The 22538-nt window shown below is 42.8% G+C and overlaps 1 protein-coding gene across 1 annotated transcript in view; it reads right to left on the bottom strand.

The window, feature by feature from the left end:
- The window catches only part of LOC110153437 (glutamate receptor ionotropic, kainate 2-like), a 238669-nt gene that overhangs the window by 89895 nt on the left and 126236 nt on the right, over window positions 1-22538 (bottom strand). Inside the window, exons 11-15 of the mRNA XM_055149757.1 lie at window positions 18783-18926; window positions 12159-12266; window positions 9722-9835; window positions 8307-8513; window positions 1484-1707 (exon numbers count right to left, since the gene is read on the bottom strand). Of these exons, the coding sequence (XP_055005732.1) occupies window positions 1484-1707; window positions 8307-8513; window positions 9722-9835; window positions 12159-12266; window positions 18783-18926 (797 nt within the window). The remainder of the gene's footprint in view (window positions 1-1483; window positions 1708-8306; window positions 8514-9721; window positions 9836-12158; window positions 12267-18782; window positions 18927-22538) is intronic.

Genomic DNA, 22538 nt, shown 5'->3' with positions numbered 1-22538 from the left:
TCCCAGTTTTTAATTTTGACCTCTGTGAAATTGAGTTTGACACTTCTGGTCTAAGCTAAGGTTGAGCTGTTAAAGCAAATTTCCTGCTCTATATTCATAACTTTACATCGCCCATGTGAGCATCAAAGAAGACATATCGTGCTTTTATTATAATCTATGACACCCGTGGATTATTCTGTTATAATTTAAAATCACAATGACTAGTTTCCACCTTTTTCTAGCCTGATTCATCAGCCTGATTCACTTCGTAGAAACTGTCTGACCTCACAGCATTAGGATTCGTTCGCTCGACAGTAGGCGGGTACTTTTTTTTTATTTAACCAATCGCTGCTGTTTGGTCGTGACGTATGTAATAAGCTTTTCCCAAATCCCGTAGGAAGAAGGACAATAACGTCTTTCCCCTTGATAAAATTCACCAAACATTCTCTTTGTTCCAGCTTTAAATCTTCGATCTCGGGAATCGTTGCCAACACAGAATATATGTCTCTTCGCTGATTTGCCGGTGCCCAAACTCGCACTTACAGGATTTTTGCAAACCGTGTAGTGTATTTTGATTCCTGATCTAGTCGCTGGAGAGAAAGTTAAATTGAGCAGAGGCACTAGGTGAGACCAGCCTGACTAAACACTTACACGATCGAGGAAGAAATTAGTTCAGCTTTAAAATCACAATAAAACACTTACTTACTTCGGAATTAAGTTTAAATCTGAATAATCATTTTCATTCATTAGAATTAAGTGTTTACTTTTCTGGCTCCTTCTGATCCCGACTCCCATTGACTTACGTTAAAATATTATGGTCCCTCTTTCTGAAAACGCTGCTGTGATCTTCGTCATTTTGGACTTAAAATGTTTGTATTTTTTCTCTGTTTATTCTATAAACAGTACTACAGTAAACAAAACGGTCGAGATGGATGTAGACAACAACAGACATTCTGTGTTGGCAACGATTCCCGAGATCGAGGATTTAAAGCCGGAACAAAGAGAATGTTTGGTGAATTTTATCAAGAGGAAAGACGTTATTGTCCTTCTTCCTACGGGATTTGACGGATTACAAATGTCACGACCAAATAGCAGCGATTGGTTAAATTTAAAAAAAGTCTGCCTACTATTGAATCCTAATGCTGTGAGGTCAGACGGTTTCTACGAAGTGAAACTTGCTGAAGAATCAGGCTAAATAGGAGCTGACATCATTAAAAACACCACATACTCTGGGCCTTTCCTATGAATAACTGCACATTACACTGGCAAGTTTCAGATTTTTCTTTTTCATTTGAACCAAAATGAGGGTCAATGAGAAAAGAAACAACTAACATGATTAAAAGCTCTGAAATGTGAAGAATAGGTTTGTTTTAAGCCTCTTCTGTTACTGTAAAACAACAGAACAGGTCATAAGAGCTCAGTGGTCATTATATTTTGGCTGATCCGTCCTTTTTCTTTTGTCTCTAAGCAGCAGAAGCACAGCGTTGTCATGTTGCGATGTTACCTGGCAATGACAAACAGCACGCAACTGACACCCAAGCAGGCGAGCAGAATATACATCCAGATGTCGGGGGACAGGGGGTTGAGGAAGGAGAAGACGCCGGGGTTGGTGCCGTTGGGTTTGCGGTACAGAATACTGATGCCCAGGGTCATGAAGGGCTTGGAGAAGTCGATGACCTTCTCCCGGACGTACGTGATGGCCAGAGGAGCCACGGCCAGGTCTGCTTTCTGTAGGACACACAGGGAAAAAAAAAACATGTTAGAATTGGTGTTTAAATGAAACCTTGTACAGTCAGATGGATTCTTGCAATACGTGTGAGTTCAAAAATTGATGAGGATCCATCGTGGCATCTGCAGCCTCCCTCCCCGGTGCGATAGAGACCAGGATTGAGTTTTTTACGGAAGCTAAAGGTGAAGTGCCCAAACGAACCAAAACAAACACGATGTATTTCTATTTTAGCACCAATACAGACGATTTAGTTTGTGAAAAACGTGCAGAAGATAAGAGCTTTTTGCATTTGAAGACAGGGAAGATGTCTGTAAACAGCAAGGCAAGTTAATGCATCTGATATAAAAATGTATTGAACAGATACATATGTACTCTAGTTTATGAAACTGTTGACCTTTTTTCTGGACCATTTTTGGTTCTAAAGTTCCATACGTTTTAAACAGACCATGTATGAAACATGGAACAAAAATTATTTCCCAAATTTCAAAGACCTGCAAATCATGTAAATAAATGGATGTATTTCATCATATCTTGTGTTATTCCATCTTTGAACTGTTGATGAAGGGACATGATTTTAAAAAAGAAAATGTATTTAAAATGATAAAAATTTGCTTGGAAGGACTGACATATTTTATAGAAATAGTTTCCTTTCATTTTGAAGTAATATTAAAGTATTCAGAAGAAAAAAGCGACAAATGATGTAAAATCCTGCACCTTCTACTTGTTTGTACAATTTTCACTCCGTTACTTTTCCCTCCGTTACCATGACCTTTCTTAATAAAAAAATCTCTTGAGTCAAAAAGTAAGAGGTTTTTCAACCTAATCTTGTACCATATGGTAGAAAACTATATGAAGCAAATATTCAAACCAGTTTGTTAAGGATATGTAAGTGAGAACCAAGAGTTATCACTGTTTGGATTTATTGCCCAAAAAGTGCTGCATATTTCATTCCCTCTGTTACCGACATGAGTTTTTAAATTTTTTTTGTCTTGAACTTGAAAGAATATCACAGGTTTAACTTGACCCTGTTGGAGTGTAACTCTTTCCTACATTCTGATACTTTACTTATTTCAATAGTCCCTCTAGTTTCTGAATAAGAAATCTGTCAAAAAATCTGCCCGTTTCCCTCCGTTACCACTTGACCAGACCCCTGGGCTTTTCTCTCTCGTCTGGATTTAACTAAAGTTTGATTTTCCGGCAAAGTTTCGACTAATCAGATTCAGATAATCGTCATGACGCTTCACCTTTTCTAATCTCTTTCAGCGAGAGCCATTTCAGACTGATACTGTTCAGAACTCACTTCAGACTGACACGCAGATCAATCTGGAGTGACAGAGTTTTCTTTAAAGAAAAAACTTTCACCTGCTTGTCTCAACTTGCCGCTTAAATCTGCAAAAACGGGTACAAATAAAGCAACCTAACCTAACCTCTTCATGATGTTGTTGCTTTGCCTGGAATGTTCCACAGTCTCACATTAAGCTCATCTAGGGCTACGTTTATACTGAAATAAATCACTGTATCGGAAACGTTTTGAGTCCAGACACGTCGTTTCTGTGTCCGCAATCCTTCCCTATCCACACAGCTTTAATCACATTTGTTTACGTTTTACAGAAACTAAATTTAAAACCACATGGCTCATTTGCATAAACTGAGCACTTAAAAAAAAAAAAACAGCTCGCTCCTTGTGCGCTGATGTGGTTCAGCTTCTGTCGGACTAAAGGACACGACTCAGTGGAATATGAGTGTTCTTTCTGTGACAGAGGCGTGTTCTGCTGATGGTGAGTCTGTTCTGTGTTTGGAGATGGTTCATGTTAAACTTTTCAGAGATTATACGTCTGCAGGTCGTACACACAGACACACGTTTATATGAATGGACAGATATTCTAGCCTGTTAGTGTTTTGGTGGTGAATTACTTCACGGTGCACAGACCTACATCAGAGTATCAGTGTTTTCAGGAGTCCACACGGTGCAGGATCAGATCTGTACTCAGATGTTTTCGTGGGAGGTGGAGGCATCAGATTGTTCCGTCTCTGGAGCCATTTTCAGTGGGATTAGTGCGAACGAACACTGAATCCACAATGAAAACGACTCGAATACAAACTAGTGCGGACGGGGCCTATGATTAAGCAAGTGGCACCACAAGCCAAGTTATAGATCAGATCTGTGGCAAGGCGACACTGTTCAGAGTAAGGCTACGTTCATATGAGGACGGTCTGAACAGAAAACGCAAAAGTGGCGTCGCGTCTTCACTTTTATTCCGCGTTTAGATGAGTGTTTTCGAGAGTAAATCTGCGTACACACGGTGACGCAAAAGTGTGTGAAATTCGACTGGTTATGTTTGTACTTAAAGCAACAAGAGCGTCTTTGGAAATATGGAAGTTTTGACGTCACACATTTTCATCAGCTCCTCCTTCCACAAAGTCGACTGGTTCTCCGGGTCTCGTCCATCACCGTCTGACTCGACTACAACGACCTGGTGCATCCAGAATTTGACAGAGGTGACTGCAGATCCTTTTCTGTTCACTAATAGAATCTCTGCACATTCTGTACATTTGTTGGGAGCCTCCTGTAAGTTTAGTAGAGCTGTCAGAGCAACTTGAAGGTCCGACATGTTTGTTTCTGTGCACTGTATGTTTGTGACGTAAACATGTACATGACCTGATCAGATCTGACCAGAGTTTTGCGTCTTGGGCAGTGTAGATGGAAACACTACGGTGGAGTGTATTTAACTTTTCCACTCTGGATGTGGTTTCAGATTTTTACATTTTTAAGCCCCCAAAACGCTGTCACCGTCTAAACGAAAGGCACTTCCGATAAACTATTTAGTCGTTCTTACCTGCAAGCGTTCTCATGTAAACAGTTCCTAAGAATATATTCTGCATTCTTGTGACTTTAATTCTATTTTAAACCTGCTTTTCGTCACTTTGGGATCAGTATTTCACATTTCAGCTGAAAATTATGTCTGTATTTGAAAAAAAATACACTTAAATGAATTCACCTCTGTTTCCAGTGAGGCATTTAGGGGTTAGAGCGCCCTCTGCTGTCAGGAGTTTAGAAAGTAAACAGTTGAAGTCCTTATCTCCTGTGAATGTTTAATAATAAAGTCTAATAGAGCTACTAGAGAAAACTAAAAACGACGACAACAAAAAAAAAACAATTAAATATGGGTTCTTTATTGAGATGAATAACTATTTCAAATTGGACCTTGAACCTGACTGTTCAACCAGAATATTAACGAATAACAAGAAGGGAAGAGCAGGGGGGAGGAGAGGAGAGAGATGAGGGGGTAGAGAGATGGATGGATGTGGTGAGAAGGAGAAGAGGAGAGCGGAGGAGGAGGAGAGGACTAAAGGGCCCCCGGGGGCCAATAAGAGCAGAGGAGTAATTGGACTAATGTTCCAGCAGACAGATGTTAGATCAATACACTCTCAGTCTGATCACAGCTCACATGACACCAACTCACACTCACTCTGCGGCTCTCAGCACATGTGCACGACCCGGGACGAATCACACATTTTACTTGTGTTTTTCAAAAGGTTCTGTAGTTTAATTTGAGCAAGAAGGTTTTGGGTTTGATTCCCGGGTCCCAGGTGTTTCTATGTGGAGTTTTCATGTTCCCAATGTGTCTGGATAGTTTTTCTCCAAGAACTCTGGTTTCTTACCACCTAGTGCCTCTGCTCAGTTTCATTTTTCTTCAGCGTCTGGGTCAGGAATCAGAATACAATAGACTTTATGGCTCGGTGGCCACATTGGGTTCTAAAATTTGACTGAAGGACCGGAGACAGGAGGCAGGACATGACGTGTTAAGAGCCCAGCTCCATTACACTCGTATCTGCGCTCATGAAGGAACGTATTCTGCACCACACGCTGTAACTTTTAGACTACATAAAAAGTGAATGAGGTCTACTCAGCCGCACACCACAACCTAGTGTGAGTCCTGAGTGCTTAGATTTCATAGACTAACAGAGCCCAAGCCCCAAGGCTACACATGTAAACAGTTACACATACAGTGTAACCAGCCCTATAAGACACTCCATGTGTTATGATTTATAACACTGCATCTGTAAACCTTTAGACTTTGCTTTAAACCAACTTAAAACAGAAACAGTGCAGCCTTATGTCTTGAACACTTCTACCTCACTCATGGTCCAAATATGCCGCCCACAAAATGACTCCTGTCACTTTCCCATAAAGCATTGCGACCAACATAATACGCTGCACATTAATGTATATATAGTGTGCCATCTACTGGGAAACGCCGGAAATGCAGGAAAAATAAAACATCAACAAGGTTTATTATTGTAATTTATTCAAGTTCGGTGGGCCGGATTAAAAGGTTTAAACAGCCGCATACGGCCCCCGGGCCATAGTTTGCTCACCCCTGTGCTATAGACGGTTTGCAAGAACCCCGGAAGTTGTAGACGGCGCACCGACCAATCAACGAAGAGCTATGAAGCTATGACGTCAAACTCAAGCGCCTGTCTGGGTCCCTTTTGTGGAACAACACAACAGTAAACAAAGCGGTCGAGATTAGGGCTGGGGATCATTAAGAAGTTGCCGATAGACAGTAAAAAAAGTCCTTCACTGGTCTGTTTCTTCCCCCATTAAGTTGTATTGACGAAATAGAGCTACTGCCGCTGAAAGTTTGGAGGTGGAATTGCATCAGTGATCATTGAATTCTCCGGGACACTTCAGGGGCCAATCGGATTAGAGGTGACCCCCGTCCTAGAACCACCTCTGATAGAAACAGATCAAGATTTTATTTTTAACATTTCATTTTTGTTCTGTTTTCAGGTCGAGCCGTGCCGTTCACTCTCTTCATTTCTCTTCTGATGTTGAAGTTGGTCTACCAGATCCTTTAGCCCTGCAATAAACAGCCAAACTCTTACAGTTTTTGGCACCAAGTCCAAATTTGTTTGCCAGTTGGAGAAGTTTTTCCAAATTTTGCGCTCAAGGCTACACAGTCTTGGGTGAGTGTGTGCGAGCGGATTCCAAGATGCAAAATGAAGTTTCTTTGGGAGTGAACGGCAGAACAAACACAAAACATTAACATTAAAAACAAAACATTAAATATAAAATCTCGATCTGTTTCTACACATTCTGTGAAAATGTTAGATTTGAGAACTGACAAAATTATTGGCCTGCGAAATAATGTCACATTTTTGGAACACCCTGTATATTGTGATGTTTGAGCTACTGTGCCCAAATAATTTCCCTTGTGGATCAATAAAGTTTGTCTAAGTATATCTTTCATCACTAACAACAACTAGCATGGTAATAGTGCACTTCCAGATTCTCTGAGTATAAAAAAAAAGCTTTACAAATAGATGCAGAGTGCACACAGCAGTTTCTCTTTGGTTTCAAGACCTGTTTTTGACACTTTCGACTTCATAGATGCATCACGAATTTTGGACGTCCGGTCACTGCACATTTCATACTGGGAAGAATTTTCCGAAAAATTTGAACATCAAACCGCCATGTTTGTTTTCCCAGTGGGATGCGTCTATTAAGAAAGCCAGACTTTTCAAGTCTTTTGAACCATATCACTTTTGTTTCTGGTTCTGAAATTGTCATGTTTTAGTTTTGGGATTCGGACATCGTAATTGTGTGGTTGTTGGATCCTAACAGCGGAAAACAGCTCGAGAAACAAGCTTTGGATGTTTGTCAACTCCATAGATGCAAAAAGGAATCAAATCTGTGTGACTGCAAACCTCTGTTCAAACTGTTTCTCTTCCCAACGGAATTGAAAAATAGTGATAGGTGAAGGTGATGGGCAGGATTGATCCACAGGAAGAACCAAAAAGGAAAACTTTGTCTGACTAAGAAATCATCCCAAGTTTACAGAGAACATTTTGTATGTGGAGTGACAACAAAGCGGGATCCTGTTTGTTAATGGAGAGGAGCAGAAGACAAACAGACTGAGCTGCACTTTCTTGTTCTTGTGGTTTTACAGCAACATCACGTCTTGGTCTCTTTGCAGTGGAAGGTGTTTCTTGGTGAACAGTTGGTGCGTTTGGCTTTGGTGTTGACTTTTTACATTCATAACTGAGGTTGGGCGAGGGATCGGGATTTTGCTTTGTTGGCGCTCCACATACAAAATGTTCTCTCCAAACTCGGGATGATTTCTTTTTCGTCCTTCCTGTGGATCAATTCTGCCCATCGCCTTCACCTTTCACTATTTTTCAATTCCTTTGGGAAGGGAAACAGTTTGAACAGAGGTTTGAGTCACACACATCTGATTCCCTTTTGCATTATGGAGGTCGCAAACAAATTTCTCAAGCTGTTTTCCGCTGTTAGGATCCAACAACCACACAATTACGACGTCCGAATCCCAAAACTAAAACATGACAATATCAGAACCAGAAACAAAAGCGACATGGTTCAAAAGACTTGAAAAGATCGATTTTGACAATAGATGCATCCCACTGGGAAACAAACACGGCGGTTTGATGCTCACTTTTTCGGAAGTTCCCAGTTTCCCGGTATGCATTGACCGTAAGTCCGAAATTCATAATGCATGTATTAGGCTAGAGGAAAATAACCATGTACTGCTTCATCAAAACCGACAGACTAAAGACGACCTGTATGTGTACTCACGTGGTCGATGAGTTCTCGCACCATGCCGTTCCACTGGCCCGTGCCCTCGTCCAGCACGCCGTAGCGCCCGTCCTCCACCAGGCGCACCTCGTACCTGAAGCCCAGGATGGCCGCCAGCTCCTTGAGGAGGTCGATGCAGTATCCCTCGAAGCGCTCGTTTCCGTACAGAGGCTTGTCCGACTTCTTGAACATCACGTACGGCTCCTCCTGCGCAACACGATGAGAGGGTTTGACAGTTGAACCACGATTGTGAGGTGTGTTTTGTGGTGCCGTGCTCAAATATAGTTACAAATATCAACGGCAAACGTGGTCAAGAATTGAGCCACGACTGTCGAAAATTCTGTCAACTGGGCAAGAGTTTAGTTTCTGCTATGGAACAGACACAATGCTTTTTTAACCTGGATTGAAGTGGTGGGTTTTTTGTTTTTCTTCATACAAATTTGTTAGAATCATGGCGATATCAGGAGCGATGAAACGCCATCGTTACAGTTCCGAGTGTTGGAACGAGCCCGGAGGTGCGCCCGCGTAGACCGTCGGGTGACCGCAGGCGAAAGGACCGGCGCTCCACAGGGCGAAGAGCACCCGACGCCCGATCGAGCTTTGGGGTTCTCTCAGGGACGCTCCTAGTTTCTAAGTTCTAGTCCAAGATTAGTCCTGGTTTTGTCCTGGTTTAGACCTGGTTTAGACCTGGTTTAGTCCTGGTTTAGACCTGGTTTAGACCAGGTTTAGACCTGGTTTAGTTCTGGTTTAGTCCTAATTTAGTCCTGGTTTAATCTCGGTTCAGCTCTGGTTTAGTCCTAGTTTAGTTCTGGTTTAGACCTGGTTCAGTCCTGATTCAGTCCTCGGTTCAGTCTTGGTTGAGTCCTGGTTTAGACCTGGTTCAGTTCTGTTTTAGTCCTAATTTAGTCCTGGTTCGGTCTTGGTTCATGTCTGCTTTAGTCCTAGTTTTGTCCTAGTTTAGTCCTGGTTTGGACCTAGTTTAGACCTGGTTTAGTCCTGGTTCAGTCCTGGATCAGCTCTGGTGTAGTCCTAGTTTAGTTCTGGTTTAGTCCTGGTTCAGTCCTGGTTCATCTTTGGTTCAGCTCTGGTTTAGTCCTGGTTAATCCTAATTTAGTCCTGATTCAGTCCTGGTTCAGGTCTGGTTTAGTCCTAGTTTAGTCCTGGTTTAGTCCTTGTTTAGACCTGGTTTAGACCTGGTTTAGACCTTGTTCAGTCCTGCTAGTTCAGTCCTGGTTTAGACCTGGTTTAGTCCTGGTTTAGTCCTGGTTTAGACCGTTTTAGTCTTGGTTTAGACCTGCTTTGACCTGTAAATGACACTAAACTGTAAATAAAAACACATAACGATGAAGTACACCGTGTACTTCTACTACAGCGCGAGTCGTTCGTGTGTGCAGTACTGTGTGTTGTTGCAGTACCAGTATGGTGGAGACTCGCAGGGACTTGTTGGCCAGGGAGTCGGTGATGTTGGTCGTCTTGCTCTTGTGGCTGTCCGTCATGTTGAGGCCGCTAGGGGGATCCCAAGTGCCGATCTGTGTCAGAGCGGATCAAGTCAGGTCAGCGCACACACACACACACACACACACACACACACAACACACACACACAAACACACACACACAACACACTCGTCTAAGCATTACAGAATAAAACATGATGTGACGCGTGACAGTCGCTCAGTTGGGAGATAATCGTTGGTACTGTATATAAAAATGTGACCGTTTACCTATTTAGCATGACTGTTACCTGGCAACCGCACTGTAAACAACGGCCCCGGCTCGTCTAATTTACATCATAATAACAACACCTTTATTTTGTCCGAAAAACGTCTTCCTTGAGTGTAAATTGTTCTTCCATTATCGTGCATGGAATATTGTGTATTAATGACATAAACAAAAGATTCATTTTTTAGAGCTCAGCGTTACTTCCAGTGATCAGCTTTTCTTTACAAATGATAAAACTAGGATAAATATTGAGCAGGTGCTACCCCACAAAACTACGTCAGAAATAGAAAATCATGAAAACCTGTGATATGTCGTGCTGTGTGTGAGTGTTGTGGAGGTTGGAGGGGCAGAGTGGCCACGTTTACATGTTATTTTTTATACTGTATTAATTGCTGTGAATAAAATAGTTCAGAATTAAAATATTCTTCTTCAAGTTTACATCCATCCATTTTCTTCTGCTTATCCGGGGCCGGGTCGCGGGGGCAGCAGTCTAAGCAGGGACTCACAAACTTCCTTCACCCCAGACACGTTCTCCAGCTCCTCCAGCGGGACCCTGAGGTGTTCCCAGGCCAGCCGAGAGACGTAGTCCCTCCAGCGTGTCCTGGGTCTTCCCTGAGGACTCCTTCCAGTGGGACATGCCTGGAACACCTCCAGAGGAACGCGCACAGGAGGCATCCAGAACAGATGCCCGAGCCACTTCAACTGGCTCCTCTCGACTCAGAGCTCCTCCCATGTGACTGAGCTCCTCACCCTGCGGAGGAAACTCATCTCTGCCGCTTGTATCCACGATCTCGTCCTTTTGGTCATTACCCAGAGCTCATGACCATAGGTGAGGGGAGGAACAAAGACTGACTGGTAAATCAAGAGTTTTGCCTTTCGACTTAGCTCCCTTTTCACCACTATGGTCCGATACAGCGATCGCATCACTGCAGACGCTGCACCGATCCACCTGTCAATCTCACGCTCCGTCCTCCCCTCACTTGTGAAAAAAACCCCGAGATACTTGAACTCCTCCACTTGAGGCAGAGACTCTCCACCCACCCGGAGACGACAAGACAACTTTTTCCGGTCGAGAACCACGACCTCGGACTTGGAAGAGCTGATCTTCATCCCAGCCGCTTCACACTCAGCTGCAAACCGCCCCAGTGCACATTGCAGGTCCTGGTTCGATGAAACCAACAGGACAACATCATCCGCAAACAGCAGAGATGAGATCCTGTGGTCCCCAAACCGGACCCCCTCCGGCCCCTGACTGCGCCTAGAAATTCTGTCCATAAAAACAATGATCAGAACCGGTGACAAAGGGCAGCCCTGGCGGAGTCCAACATGCACCATTCAAGTTTACATGGGAATAATAAATCCAAATTGAGGTTTACATGGAAAACACGTTAAATCGTCTTTATTTAATTTTGCACAACGTCTGGGTGTGGGGAAGGTTCTGATTGGACAGAGACACAAACGTATTTATGTCGACTGGAAGAAAAATGCAAACTTCAGCTGCTACCGGCTTGCGGTTTGTCATTACGCCACGGACACAAACATGATGCAAACTTTTTTCTCAGTCTTTCTGATGATAATTGCGCAGCAGTTGGAGAATTGTCTCATCATGCATTACGTCTGTCGGCTGAGGAGGAGAAGGGAAGAGTGTCGGAGAAGGAGGAAGAAGACAAACTCAGCCCACTCCCGCATCCCGCTCTCAAATCCAAAGAGAAGTTGATGAAAGTCCGAAGCCAGGACTAGTGGAGCCGGATTGAAGGGCGACACAACGAGCAAGAGCTGAACGACCGGGATTATTTTTAAGAAGAAGAAACATTTGCATGATCGAGGAATAAATTAATTAGGCTTTAAAATTGGAATAAACCACACACTTACTTTGGAATTAAATTAAATTTTCCTTAGAAATTAAGTGTTTACATGGTCTTATTTAAAGTGGAATTCATTTTTATTCAGAATTAATTTATTTTTATTCAGAATTAAAGCTCTCATGTAAATGTGGCGTAAGTGTGGAGTGAAGGAATAGTGCGCAGTAAAGCACTTTGGGTGTCTCAAAAAATCCAGTGGTTTAATTTTAAATGAATGAATTATGCATTTTGGCTACAGTCTGCTTAAGTCTGCTGAACCTGCTGTGTACCTTGTGTAGTCCGTCCTCCTTGAGGCTGATGACGTCCAGGTCGAAGTCTGTCCTCAGTCCGTTTGTCCTGTTGAAGAGGACACGTCCAGTGAGCCCGTCCCACTGAGCCTGAACACAGAGACACGAGAAATATTACAACAACCAGCCACATCAGCCCGTCACTGACCCTGCACTGCAAACAAGCCTTGTCAAAAACTTTAATCTATCAGAAAACTACTTAGGCTACGTTCAGACTGCAGGGCTTAACGCTCAATTCCGATTTTTTTGTGAAATCCGATGTTTTTGCGAGGTCGTTCACATTTTCCAATTAAATACGACTTGTATGTGACTCCAGTGTGAACATTAAACGGCCCTAAAGTGTCCCACATGTGACACTGGAGACACGACGACGTCAACCGCAGCGAGCGTCTCTGTGTTTACGGAAGTTGTCCAAACATGGACGCAGCATCGAGCACCTGGAGATTTTAAAGATCCTCTCGTACCGGAGTCAGAACATGAACACTTACTTGTTTTAAGGAGGAGACTTGTTTTAAGGAGGAGATTGAGAAGGAGAAGGACGAGGTTTTTGGTCGTGGTGTTTTGTGGTTCAGTCTGTTGAAATGAAACGTGAACGTGGATGTGGAGACGGAGCCAAAGAGTGAGGTGAGTGGTGATGTGCTTCACTTCAGTCACACGGACACAATTTTCGCCAACTTCCGCGCAGAATAGTGACGTTTGTGTTTGTTGTCTTGTTGATAACGTGTAGGTGGATGAATGCACTTTGACCGTTCAGACTGAAGTCACATGTCAAAAGATCAGATATGTATCGTATTTCAGTTCAGGAGCACATATCCAAGTGTCCTGGGTCACATTTGCAAAAAATCGGATCTGTGTCGTTCAGACTGACATTAAAAGATCAGATACAAGTCACATAGAGGCCAAAAAATCGGATTTGGGTCACTTCAGGCTGCAGTCTGAACGTCGCCTTATAGTCAAATCTGTTTTCACTGTCAAAGCTTTCCGCCCCTTTCACGTGAGAATGGACGAGTCAGCTTCACTCTGATTTGAACATAATCATAATCATATGTAATGGATGTAAACAAAAATGTAATTGTACCAGCAAAAAATAAAACTACTTTCAGCTCTGGTTTTCTAGTAGGCGACGAAACTCATAAGGCAAGTTTCCAATCCACCATAATTCAAATAAAGATGTGCATGTCTCGAGAACAAAAACCTCCCTCAAAATAACAAAACGGTGCATTATAGCTCGGGCCCCCAAACTCATGTTCACTTAGAGCCCTTAAATTATTAACTCCACCACTGAGTAAGTAAATAATAAATCTGAAAACATGACGAATAACCTGATATGAGTTTTAAAGTCTTGGCCAGATCACAGATATTCACGGTGCGCACACAGAGACACGGCGCAATGTTACCACATCCACATCGGCCCGTTTCACTGCGTCCAAATAAAAAGATGAAATAAGAACATAAAATAAATCATAAAACTGAAAATGAAGTGACACCAGGACTTCTTCATGTGTGTGAAAGAGCGAGCTTGAAGTCTCAAATCAAAGAGACGGAACAGAAAGACAGAGGAGGGGCTTTCATATCAAACACACAGAGAAAAGACAGAGAGAGAGAGAGAGAGAGAGAGAGAGAGAGAGAGAGAGAGAGAGAGAGAGAGAGAGAGAGAGAGAGAGAGAGAGAGAGAGAGAGAGAGAGAGAGAGAGAGAGAGAGAGAGAGAGAGAGAGAGAGAGAGAGAGAGAGAGAGAGAGAGAGAGAGAGAGAGAGAGAGAGAGAGAGAGAGAGAGAGAGAGAGAGAGAGAGAGAGAGAGAGAGAGAGAGAGAGAGAGAGAAGAGAGAGAGAGAGAGAGAGAGAGAGAGAGAGGAGAGAGAGAGAGAGAGAGAGAGAGAGAGAGAGAGAGAACAGAGAGAAAGAAAGAGAGAGAGAGAGAGAGAGAGAGAGAGGACAGAGAGAGAGAGAGAGAGAGAGAGAGAGAGAGAGAGAGAGAGAGAGAGAGAGAGAGAGAGAGAGAGAGAGAGAGAGAGAGAGAGAGAGAGAGAGAGAGAGAGAGAGAGAGAGTGTGTGTTATCATATCAAAGACCCAGAGCAGAGACAGAGGATCACTGAGAGAGAGAGAGAGAGAGAGAGAGGGGAGTGAGGGAGAGGGAGGGAGGGAGCGAGGGAGCGAGGGAAGAGTCAAACACAAACCTCCTCGGTGTCTGAGTTTCATTGATGATTTCACTGAGATGTTTTCAGTCGTGTGCAAAGACTTTGACGGTTTAGATTTTATGTACATGTGTGTGTAATGTATGTGACAAAAATGTGAAAGAGCGAGTCACAACGTCGGAGAGAAAACACACAACAGAGAGCACAGTCTGGACCTGCTCACTACAAAAGATGTAAATATCTGAAATGCAGTGTTGTGCATGAACGACTTCAAATGAACGTGTTCGTTGAACATGTTCATTTTTCAGTGAACTTTGAACTGAACGCAACACATTTGTAAATCAAGAACTTGAACGTGAATGTGTTCAAATGATGTGAGATGAACGACGTACGTCACTGTTGGGGGTCAATTAAATGTCAGAATTTGTTTTCACCTGAGTCGAGTGACAAAGGCACTCGTCAGCGTTGTCATGCGTAACGTCGCGAAACCACAGTCGCGTCAACGTGGAAAGTGGCTCCACGAGCAGCTGCAGCAGGACGAACACGGGCGGCTCTGGCTCTGTGTTTGTCAATGGGGAAAGTCCATCAGACTTGACTGGACGCATTTAGCCGCCAGGTCCATAGTGAAACTAACAGCTGAACAGACTTGTATTTACCTTCTGTACAAACTGACCACAGCAAAAGCCAGGATTTCAAAAGTTAATTTCAAAGCACTAATAACAGTCGTTCTGGAGCTGGGCTCCTTCACATGTCACAGAACTTCCACGATGTGCTGATGGTAAATGCCCAAACACAACAATAGATGCTCTCCCTATGCTCACGTAGAGCGTCAAAAAATAGGATGGATCCTATTTTCTGAAATCTCCGCACATGGGACGAGCTGCTCCGTACACACGGCGAGCACATGCAGTGGAGCCGCCCTCCTTCACTTTCACTACATTCTAGTTACACGTCCAAAAGTTGCAGTGACGTCCCTCTGTCACAGAAAGAACACATATGCTCCTGTCCTTTAGTGCAACAGAAGCTGATGCATCAGCGCAGTTTATGCAAATTAGTCATGCGGTTTTAAGTTTTTGCTTCTGTAAAACAAACTGTGTCAAAGCTACACATTAAACACATTATAATGTCAACAGGCTGATGTGGCTCTACTGTTCTTATGGTTTATATGTTGTAAAGTTGTTGTAAACTGGAAGTGAAAAATAAGTTCAGTCTTTCATTTCCATATCTCACCTAAAAATACAATGAACTGAACTTTGAACTAGTTCAAAATTAAAATTGTGAACAATGAACGTGAACTGTTCACTTTGAACATGAACTGAACTTTGAAATAGTTCATGAAAAGTGTGAACTTGCACAACACTGTTGAAAGGTCAGTGTGTTTGATGTTTCTCTGTCTGATCTTTTCTGTGTTTTCTTTGACTTGTCTGTTATTCCCAAACATCAGCTGGTCTTACAGTTGTTCATAAGAGACAAATAAATGAAAAAAACAGACACACTGTTCATGGAAATGATGGAATGACACGTTGAAATCGCTTCATGTTCTAATGTTGATGATTTGTTAAAATCTGTGACTGTGAGTGTTTTGATTGTTCTGGACGCCATAAAATGACTTTAAATGTTATTCGTTCATTTGTTTAACAAAATAAAACCAAAAATAAGAAAACAAAAAAGAACTATGTTCTTCATTATTTGTCTCCAAAGCCAAAAATTAAAAAATCGATTTAGTTTCGATCTTGTGTTTAAATGAAAAATGGGAAAAAATTGATTTCCTGTTTACGTGACTTAAACTGCAATGCCGGACTTCTGCGCCGCATACAGACTGAACCAGGACTAAAACAGGACTAAACCAGGTCTAAACCAGGACTAAACTAGATCTAAACCAGCTCTAAACCAGGTCTATACCAGGTTTATAACTGGTCTAAACCAGGACCAAACCAAGACTAAACCAAGAATAAACCAGGTCTAAACCAGGACTAAACCAGGAATAAACCAGGACTAAACCAGGACTAAACCAGCTCTTAAACCAGGACTAAACCAGGTCTAAACCAGGTCTAAACCAGGACTAAACCAGGTCTAAACCAGGTCTAAACCAGGTCTAAATCAGGACTAAAACCAGGACTAAACCAGGACTAAACCAGCTCTTAAACCAGGTCTAAACCATCCAAAACGTTCTGTTTCGCTGCGTTTGACTGAAAGATTTTCATTTTTCATTCCGCTCTCTTCTTCTTCTTCTCTCATTTAATCTCTCTTTTTTATTTATATGATGACTGTTTACGTTTTGATTTGTTTTTTATTGTGATTTTAATGTATTTCTTATTCTGTAAAGCTCTTCCAATGACTTTGTGGACGAACCGAGCTGCACAAATAAACTCGCCGTGCCAAGAGAGAGAGAAAGAGGACGAGGAGAGAGTTTTCATATCAAAGACTCGGAGCAGAGACAGAGAAAGAGAAAGAGGAGGGAGAGAGTGAGATAGAGACGTAGAAAAAGACAGACGGATAAGCTCCAGGAGTGATTTATGTTGGATGCTGAACAAAGAAAATGTCTGAGCGTGAAACTGAAGTGAAGGTCTGTTGTGTGTTTTCTTGTGTTTTTTTCTTCTATTGTCATTTTGTTTGTGTTTGTTTACAGAAAAATGTGGAGAAAATATTTTAAAAACTGCAGCGAGATTCATCACAATCAAATCAAAATCACAATTACATTTTTTTTCTGTACAAACAGGTTCTGAAATGTGATTCTTGTGTTTGTTTGTCAGGTTCAGAATTCAGTATTTCTGGCAAATCTTCTGAACGGTTTAAACCAGGTCTAAACAAAGACTAAACCAAGACTAAACCAGGACTAAACCAGATCTTAACCAAGATTAAACCAGGACTAAACCAGGACTAAATCAGATCTAAACCAAGATTAAACCAGGACTAAACCAGGACTAAACCAGGACTAATCCAGGTCTAAACCAGGACTAAACCAGGTCTAACCCAGGTCTAAACCAGGTCTAAACCAAGACTAAACCAGGTCTAAACCAGGACTAAACCAGGACTAAATCAGATCTAAACCAAGATTAAACCAGGACTAATGCAGGTCTAAACCAGGACTAAACCAGGTCTAACCCAGGACTAAACCAGGTCTAAACCAGGACTAAACAAGGACTAAACCAGGTCTAAACCAAGACTAAACCAGGTCTAAACCAGGTCTAAACCAGGTCTAAACAAAGACTAAACCAGGACTAAACCAGGTCTAAACCAGATCTAAACAAAGACTAAACCAGGACTAAATCAGATCTAAACCAAGATTAAACCAGGACTAAACCAGGACTAAACCAGGACTAAATCAGATCTAAACCAAGATTAAACCAGGACTAATCCAGGTCTAAACCAGGACTAAACCAGGTCTAAACCAGGTCTAAACCAGGACTAAACCAGGACTAAACCAGGACTAAATCAGATCTAAACCAAGATTAAACCAGGACTAATCCAGGTCTAAACCAGGACTAAACCAGTTCTAACCCAGGTCTAACCCAGGACTAAACCAGGTCTAAACCAGGACTAAACCAGGACTAAACCAGGTCTAAACGAGGAAAAATCCAGGACTAAACTAGGATGAACCAGATCTAAACTAGAACTGAACTAAACCAGGACTAAACCTGGTCTAAACCAAGAATAAACCAGATCTACACCAGGTCTAAACCAGGTCTAAACAAGGTCTAAACCAAGACTAAATCAGGTCTAAACCAGCTCTAAATGAGGTCTAACCCGAGACTAAACCAGATCTAAACCAGGTCTAAACCAGGACTAAACCAGGTCTAAACGAGGTCTAAACCAGGACTAAACTAGGTCTAAACCAGGTCTAAACCAGGACTATAAATCAGGTCTAAACCAGGTCTAAACGAAGACTACACTAGATTTCAACTAGGACTACATCAGGTCTAAATCAGGACTAAATCGGGTCTAAACCTAAACCAGGTCAAACAGGTCTAAACCAGGTCTAAACCAAGACTAAACCAGGTCTAAACCAGGACTAAACCAGGACTAAATCAGATCTAAACCACCAGACTAAACCAGGACTAAAACTAAACCAGGTCTAAACCAGGACTTAAACCAGGTCTAAACCCAGGACTAAACCAGGTCTAAACCAGGACTAAACCAGGTCTAAACCAGGTCTAAACCAGGACTAAACCAGGTCTAAACGAGGTCTAAACCAGGACTAAACTAGGTCTAAACCAGGTCTAAACCAGGACTATAAATCAGGTCTAAACCAGGTCTAAACGAAGACTACACTAGATTTCAACTAGGACTACATCAGGTCTAAATCAGGACTAAATCAGGTCTAAACCAAGATTAAACCAGGTCATTAAACCAGGACTAAACCAGGACTAAACCAGGTCTAAACCAGGTCTAAACCAGGTCTAAACCAGGTCTAAACCAGGTGCACAGCAGGTCTGCACCAGGTCTGCACCAGTCCCAGAGCAGGTCTTACCTCCTTGATGAGGTTGATGAAGCGTCCTCCAAACCTCCAGGGTTTGTGTCTGTTACACTGCAGGGAGCTGACTGTGATCTGAGACGCCTGCTGCACGGCCACGGCCACCACGTGCACCGCGTCGTACATCAGCGCCGCGTCCGTCTGGAAAACACACAAACACACACAAACACACACACGTCATTTAACCCGGACTCTTCTCTGAGGTCTACACACTGGACCGGTGTTTGTGAAGAGGAGGAGAGGCTGAGGAGGCTGAGCTAAATTATGGGAAATGTCTTTGCATCCTGAATTTCAAACTTCCGGTCATCGCGCAGTTCAATTCATTTATTTATTTGTTTGCGCCAGGTACAACAAAATTCAAAAACAATAATGAAGAAGGCACAAAAGTTTATGATCGTACAAAATAAACAGTCATGAGAATAAAAAAATAAAAGAAATAAATTCATAACATTACTATGCATTACTTTAAGTTACTCTCACCAAAATAACTTTTGCGCTGTATATGGACTGAACCAGGACTAAACCAGGTCTAAACCAGGACTAAACCAGAGCTGAACCAGGACTAAACCAGAAGTGAACTAGGACTAAACCAGAAGTGAACTAGGACTAAAACAGGACTCACTGTAGGACGGGCTCGAAGGTGACGCAGGAGAAAGGAGCGGCTCTGCTCCGCACCTCACGGAGGTAAGAGCGACTGTCACCCGATCGCTCTTTATGGACTCTGCTGCTCAGGCTCACGGCCCTGATTTCAGCAACTATTTGCAGGGACCCGAGCCGGTGCAAGGGTCTGTTACAGCGCGTAACTTCTACCTTCCTTCAACGTGTCCAGAAGTCCAACTTTTTGTGTGATGTTTAGCATCTTCTTCTGCCTTTTGGGTGCGAGTGCAGGAGCCTTTGTCGGTGCAGAATGTTTCGTCGACGTTGTGGGTTTTGTCAGGGAGAAAACTTGCAGACATACAGCACTTCAGAATCACACTGCTAGAGACTGAACATGTATTTAAATTTGGCAGCTGAACACATTCTGTACTGTACAGGAGACAGGAATCCCTTGGCCAGTCAGGACGCAGCAGGAGGAACGCAATACGCATTCATACAATGTGAAAAAAGGGCATGCAAAATTGCACAAAAAAACCCAAAAAAAACTGCGAAACAGCGAGACCGCGAAAAGTGAACTGCGATAGAGGGAGGGACGAGTGTAAACCAGGTCTAAACCAGAACTGACCCAGGTCTAAACCAGGTCTAAACCAGGTCTAAACAGCGTGGAGTTCTGTGTCAGTTCTTCCTTTTTACCTGAAGGTCTACGAGGGCGCATCTCCGGCGTTTCACCGCTGCTGATATCGAGGTGATTTTAGCGAATTTGTATGAAGAAAAAACCCACCACTTCAATCCAGGTTAAAAAAACATTGTAACGCGCGTTACTCACATTTGTACCCAGTAAAATATTACTATTTTTTCCCCTGTAATGCCAAACATTACTGCGTTACAGCAAAAAGTAATGCATTACTGTAATTCGTTACTTTTATAACGCGTTACTCCCAACACTGTTAGTCTTGTCCCAGCCTCGTGTGTTTGACTCTGTGTGTGTGTGTGTTCGTGTGTGTGTGTGTGTGTGTGTGTGTGTGTGTTTGACTCTGTGTGTGTGTTCGTGTGTGTGTGTGTGTGTGTGTGTGTGTTTGTGTGTGTGTGTGTTGTGTGTGTGTGTGTGTGTGTGTGTGTGTTTGACTCTGTGTGTTCATGTGTGTGTGTGTGTGTGTGTGTGTGTGTGTGTTTTGACTCTGTGTGTGTGTGTGTTCGTGTGTGTGTGTGTGTGTGTGTTGTGTGTGTGTGTGTGTGTTCGTGTGTGTGTGTGTGTGTGTTGTGTGTGTGTGTGTGTGTTCGTGTGTGTGTGTGTGTGTGTGTGTGTGTGTGTGTTTTAAACGTGCAGCCCCTACAGTGTACAGAGCTGATGGGTCTTGGCAGGTCCCCGTGACCCTGTGTCCCCAACGAACAGTGACTCACAGACGCACAGAGAGAAAGAAAGAGAGGAAAAAGAAGGAGTGAAAGAGAGGAACAAAAGGAAGAGAGAGAGAGAGAGAGAGAGTGACGGAAGAAGAGAAAGCGTCTGGAGATAAAGAGAAGAAGAAGAGAGAGAGAGAAGAGTCTGATCAGGTCGTACAGTTAAAGCGTCCGGTTCTACTGTAGTTTCCGCATCACAAACACTGTTGGGCGACTGACTTTAAAACTGTGATGAGTTTATTTATTTTTTTTTATTTATGATTTGTTTCTGTTGTTTTAAAGTGATTTGTTAAATTATAATATTACTGTGTTTAAAATGTTAAATATTAAACGAACTATTGCAGCGATTTAAAGTTACTCTCAACAAAATAACTGTGAAGATGCTGACGTTTTGCGCCGTATATGGACTGAACCAGGACTAAACCAGGACTAAACCAGGACTAAACAAGAGCTGAACCAGGACTGAACCAGGACTGAACCAGGACTAAACAAGAGCTGAACCAGGACTGAACCAGGACTAAACCAGGACTAAACCAGAACTGAACAGAGCTGAACCAGGACTGAACCAGGACTGAACCAGGACTAAAAGAGCTGAACCAGGACTGAACCAGGACTTGAACCAGGACTAACCAGGACTAAACCAGGACTAAACAAGAGCTGAACCAGGACTGAACCAGGACTAAACCAGGACTAAACCAGGACTAAACCACTAAACAAGAGCTGAACCAGGACTGAACCAGGACTGAACCAGGACAAGACCAGGACTGAACCAGGACTGAACCAGGACTGAACCAGGACTAAACAAGAGCTGAACCAGGACTGAACCAGGACTAAACCAGGACTAAACCAGAACTGAACCAGGACTAAACAAGAGCTGAACCAGGACTGAACCAGGACTAAACCAGAACTGAACCAGGACTAAACAAGAGCTGAACCAGGACTGAACCAGGACTAAACCAGGACTAAACCAAGACTAAACCAGGACTAAACCAAGACTAAATCAGGACTAAACCAGGTTTAAAACCAGGACTAAACCAGGTCTAAACTAGGTCTAAACCAGGACAGAACAAGGACTAAACCAGGTCTAAACCAGACCTAACCTGGTCTAAACCAGGTCTAAACCAGGACTAAACCAAGACTGAACCAGGACTAAACCAGGTCTAAGCCAAGTATAAACCAGGTCTAAACTAGGTCTAAACCAGGACTAAACCAGAACTGAACCAGGACTGAACCAGGACTGAACCAGGTCTAAACCAGGACTAAACCACGTCTCAGCCAAGTATAAACCAGGTCTAAACCAAGACTAAATCAGGTCTAAACCAGGTCTAAACCAGGACTAATCCAAGACTGAACCAGGACTAAACCAGGTCTAAGCCAAGTATAAACCAGGTCTAAACTAGGTCTAAACCAGGTCTAAACCAGGACTAAACCAGAACTGAACCAGAACTGAACCAGGACTGAACCAGGTCTAAACCAGGTCTAAACCAGGTCTAAACCAGGTCTAAACCAGGACTAAACCAGGTCTAAACCAGGACTAAACCAGGTCTAAACCAGGTCTAAACCAGGTCTAAACCAGGTCTTTGTGGAAGGAGTATCTGATGAAAATGCGTGGAGTAAAAACTTCCGTACATCCAAAGACGCTCTTGTTGTCTTTAAGTACAAAATAAACAGAATAAAAAGTGAAGACGCGACGCCACTTTTTAATCTTCTGTTCAGACACGTGTGAATGAAACAAACACAAGTCCAGGTCTGGTTTTT

Source organism: Boleophthalmus pectinirostris, unplaced genomic scaffold, assembly GCF_026225935.1.
Source record: "Boleophthalmus pectinirostris isolate CB_2022bp ecotype Guang Dong unplaced genomic scaffold, ASM2622593v1 HiC_scaffold_13, whole genome shotgun sequence".
Lineage (NCBI taxonomy): Eukaryota > Metazoa > Chordata > Actinopteri > Gobiiformes > Gobiidae > Boleophthalmus > Boleophthalmus pectinirostris.
Note: the sequence above shows the minus strand (reverse complement) of the source record. Positions and strands in the feature narration are given on the sequence as shown.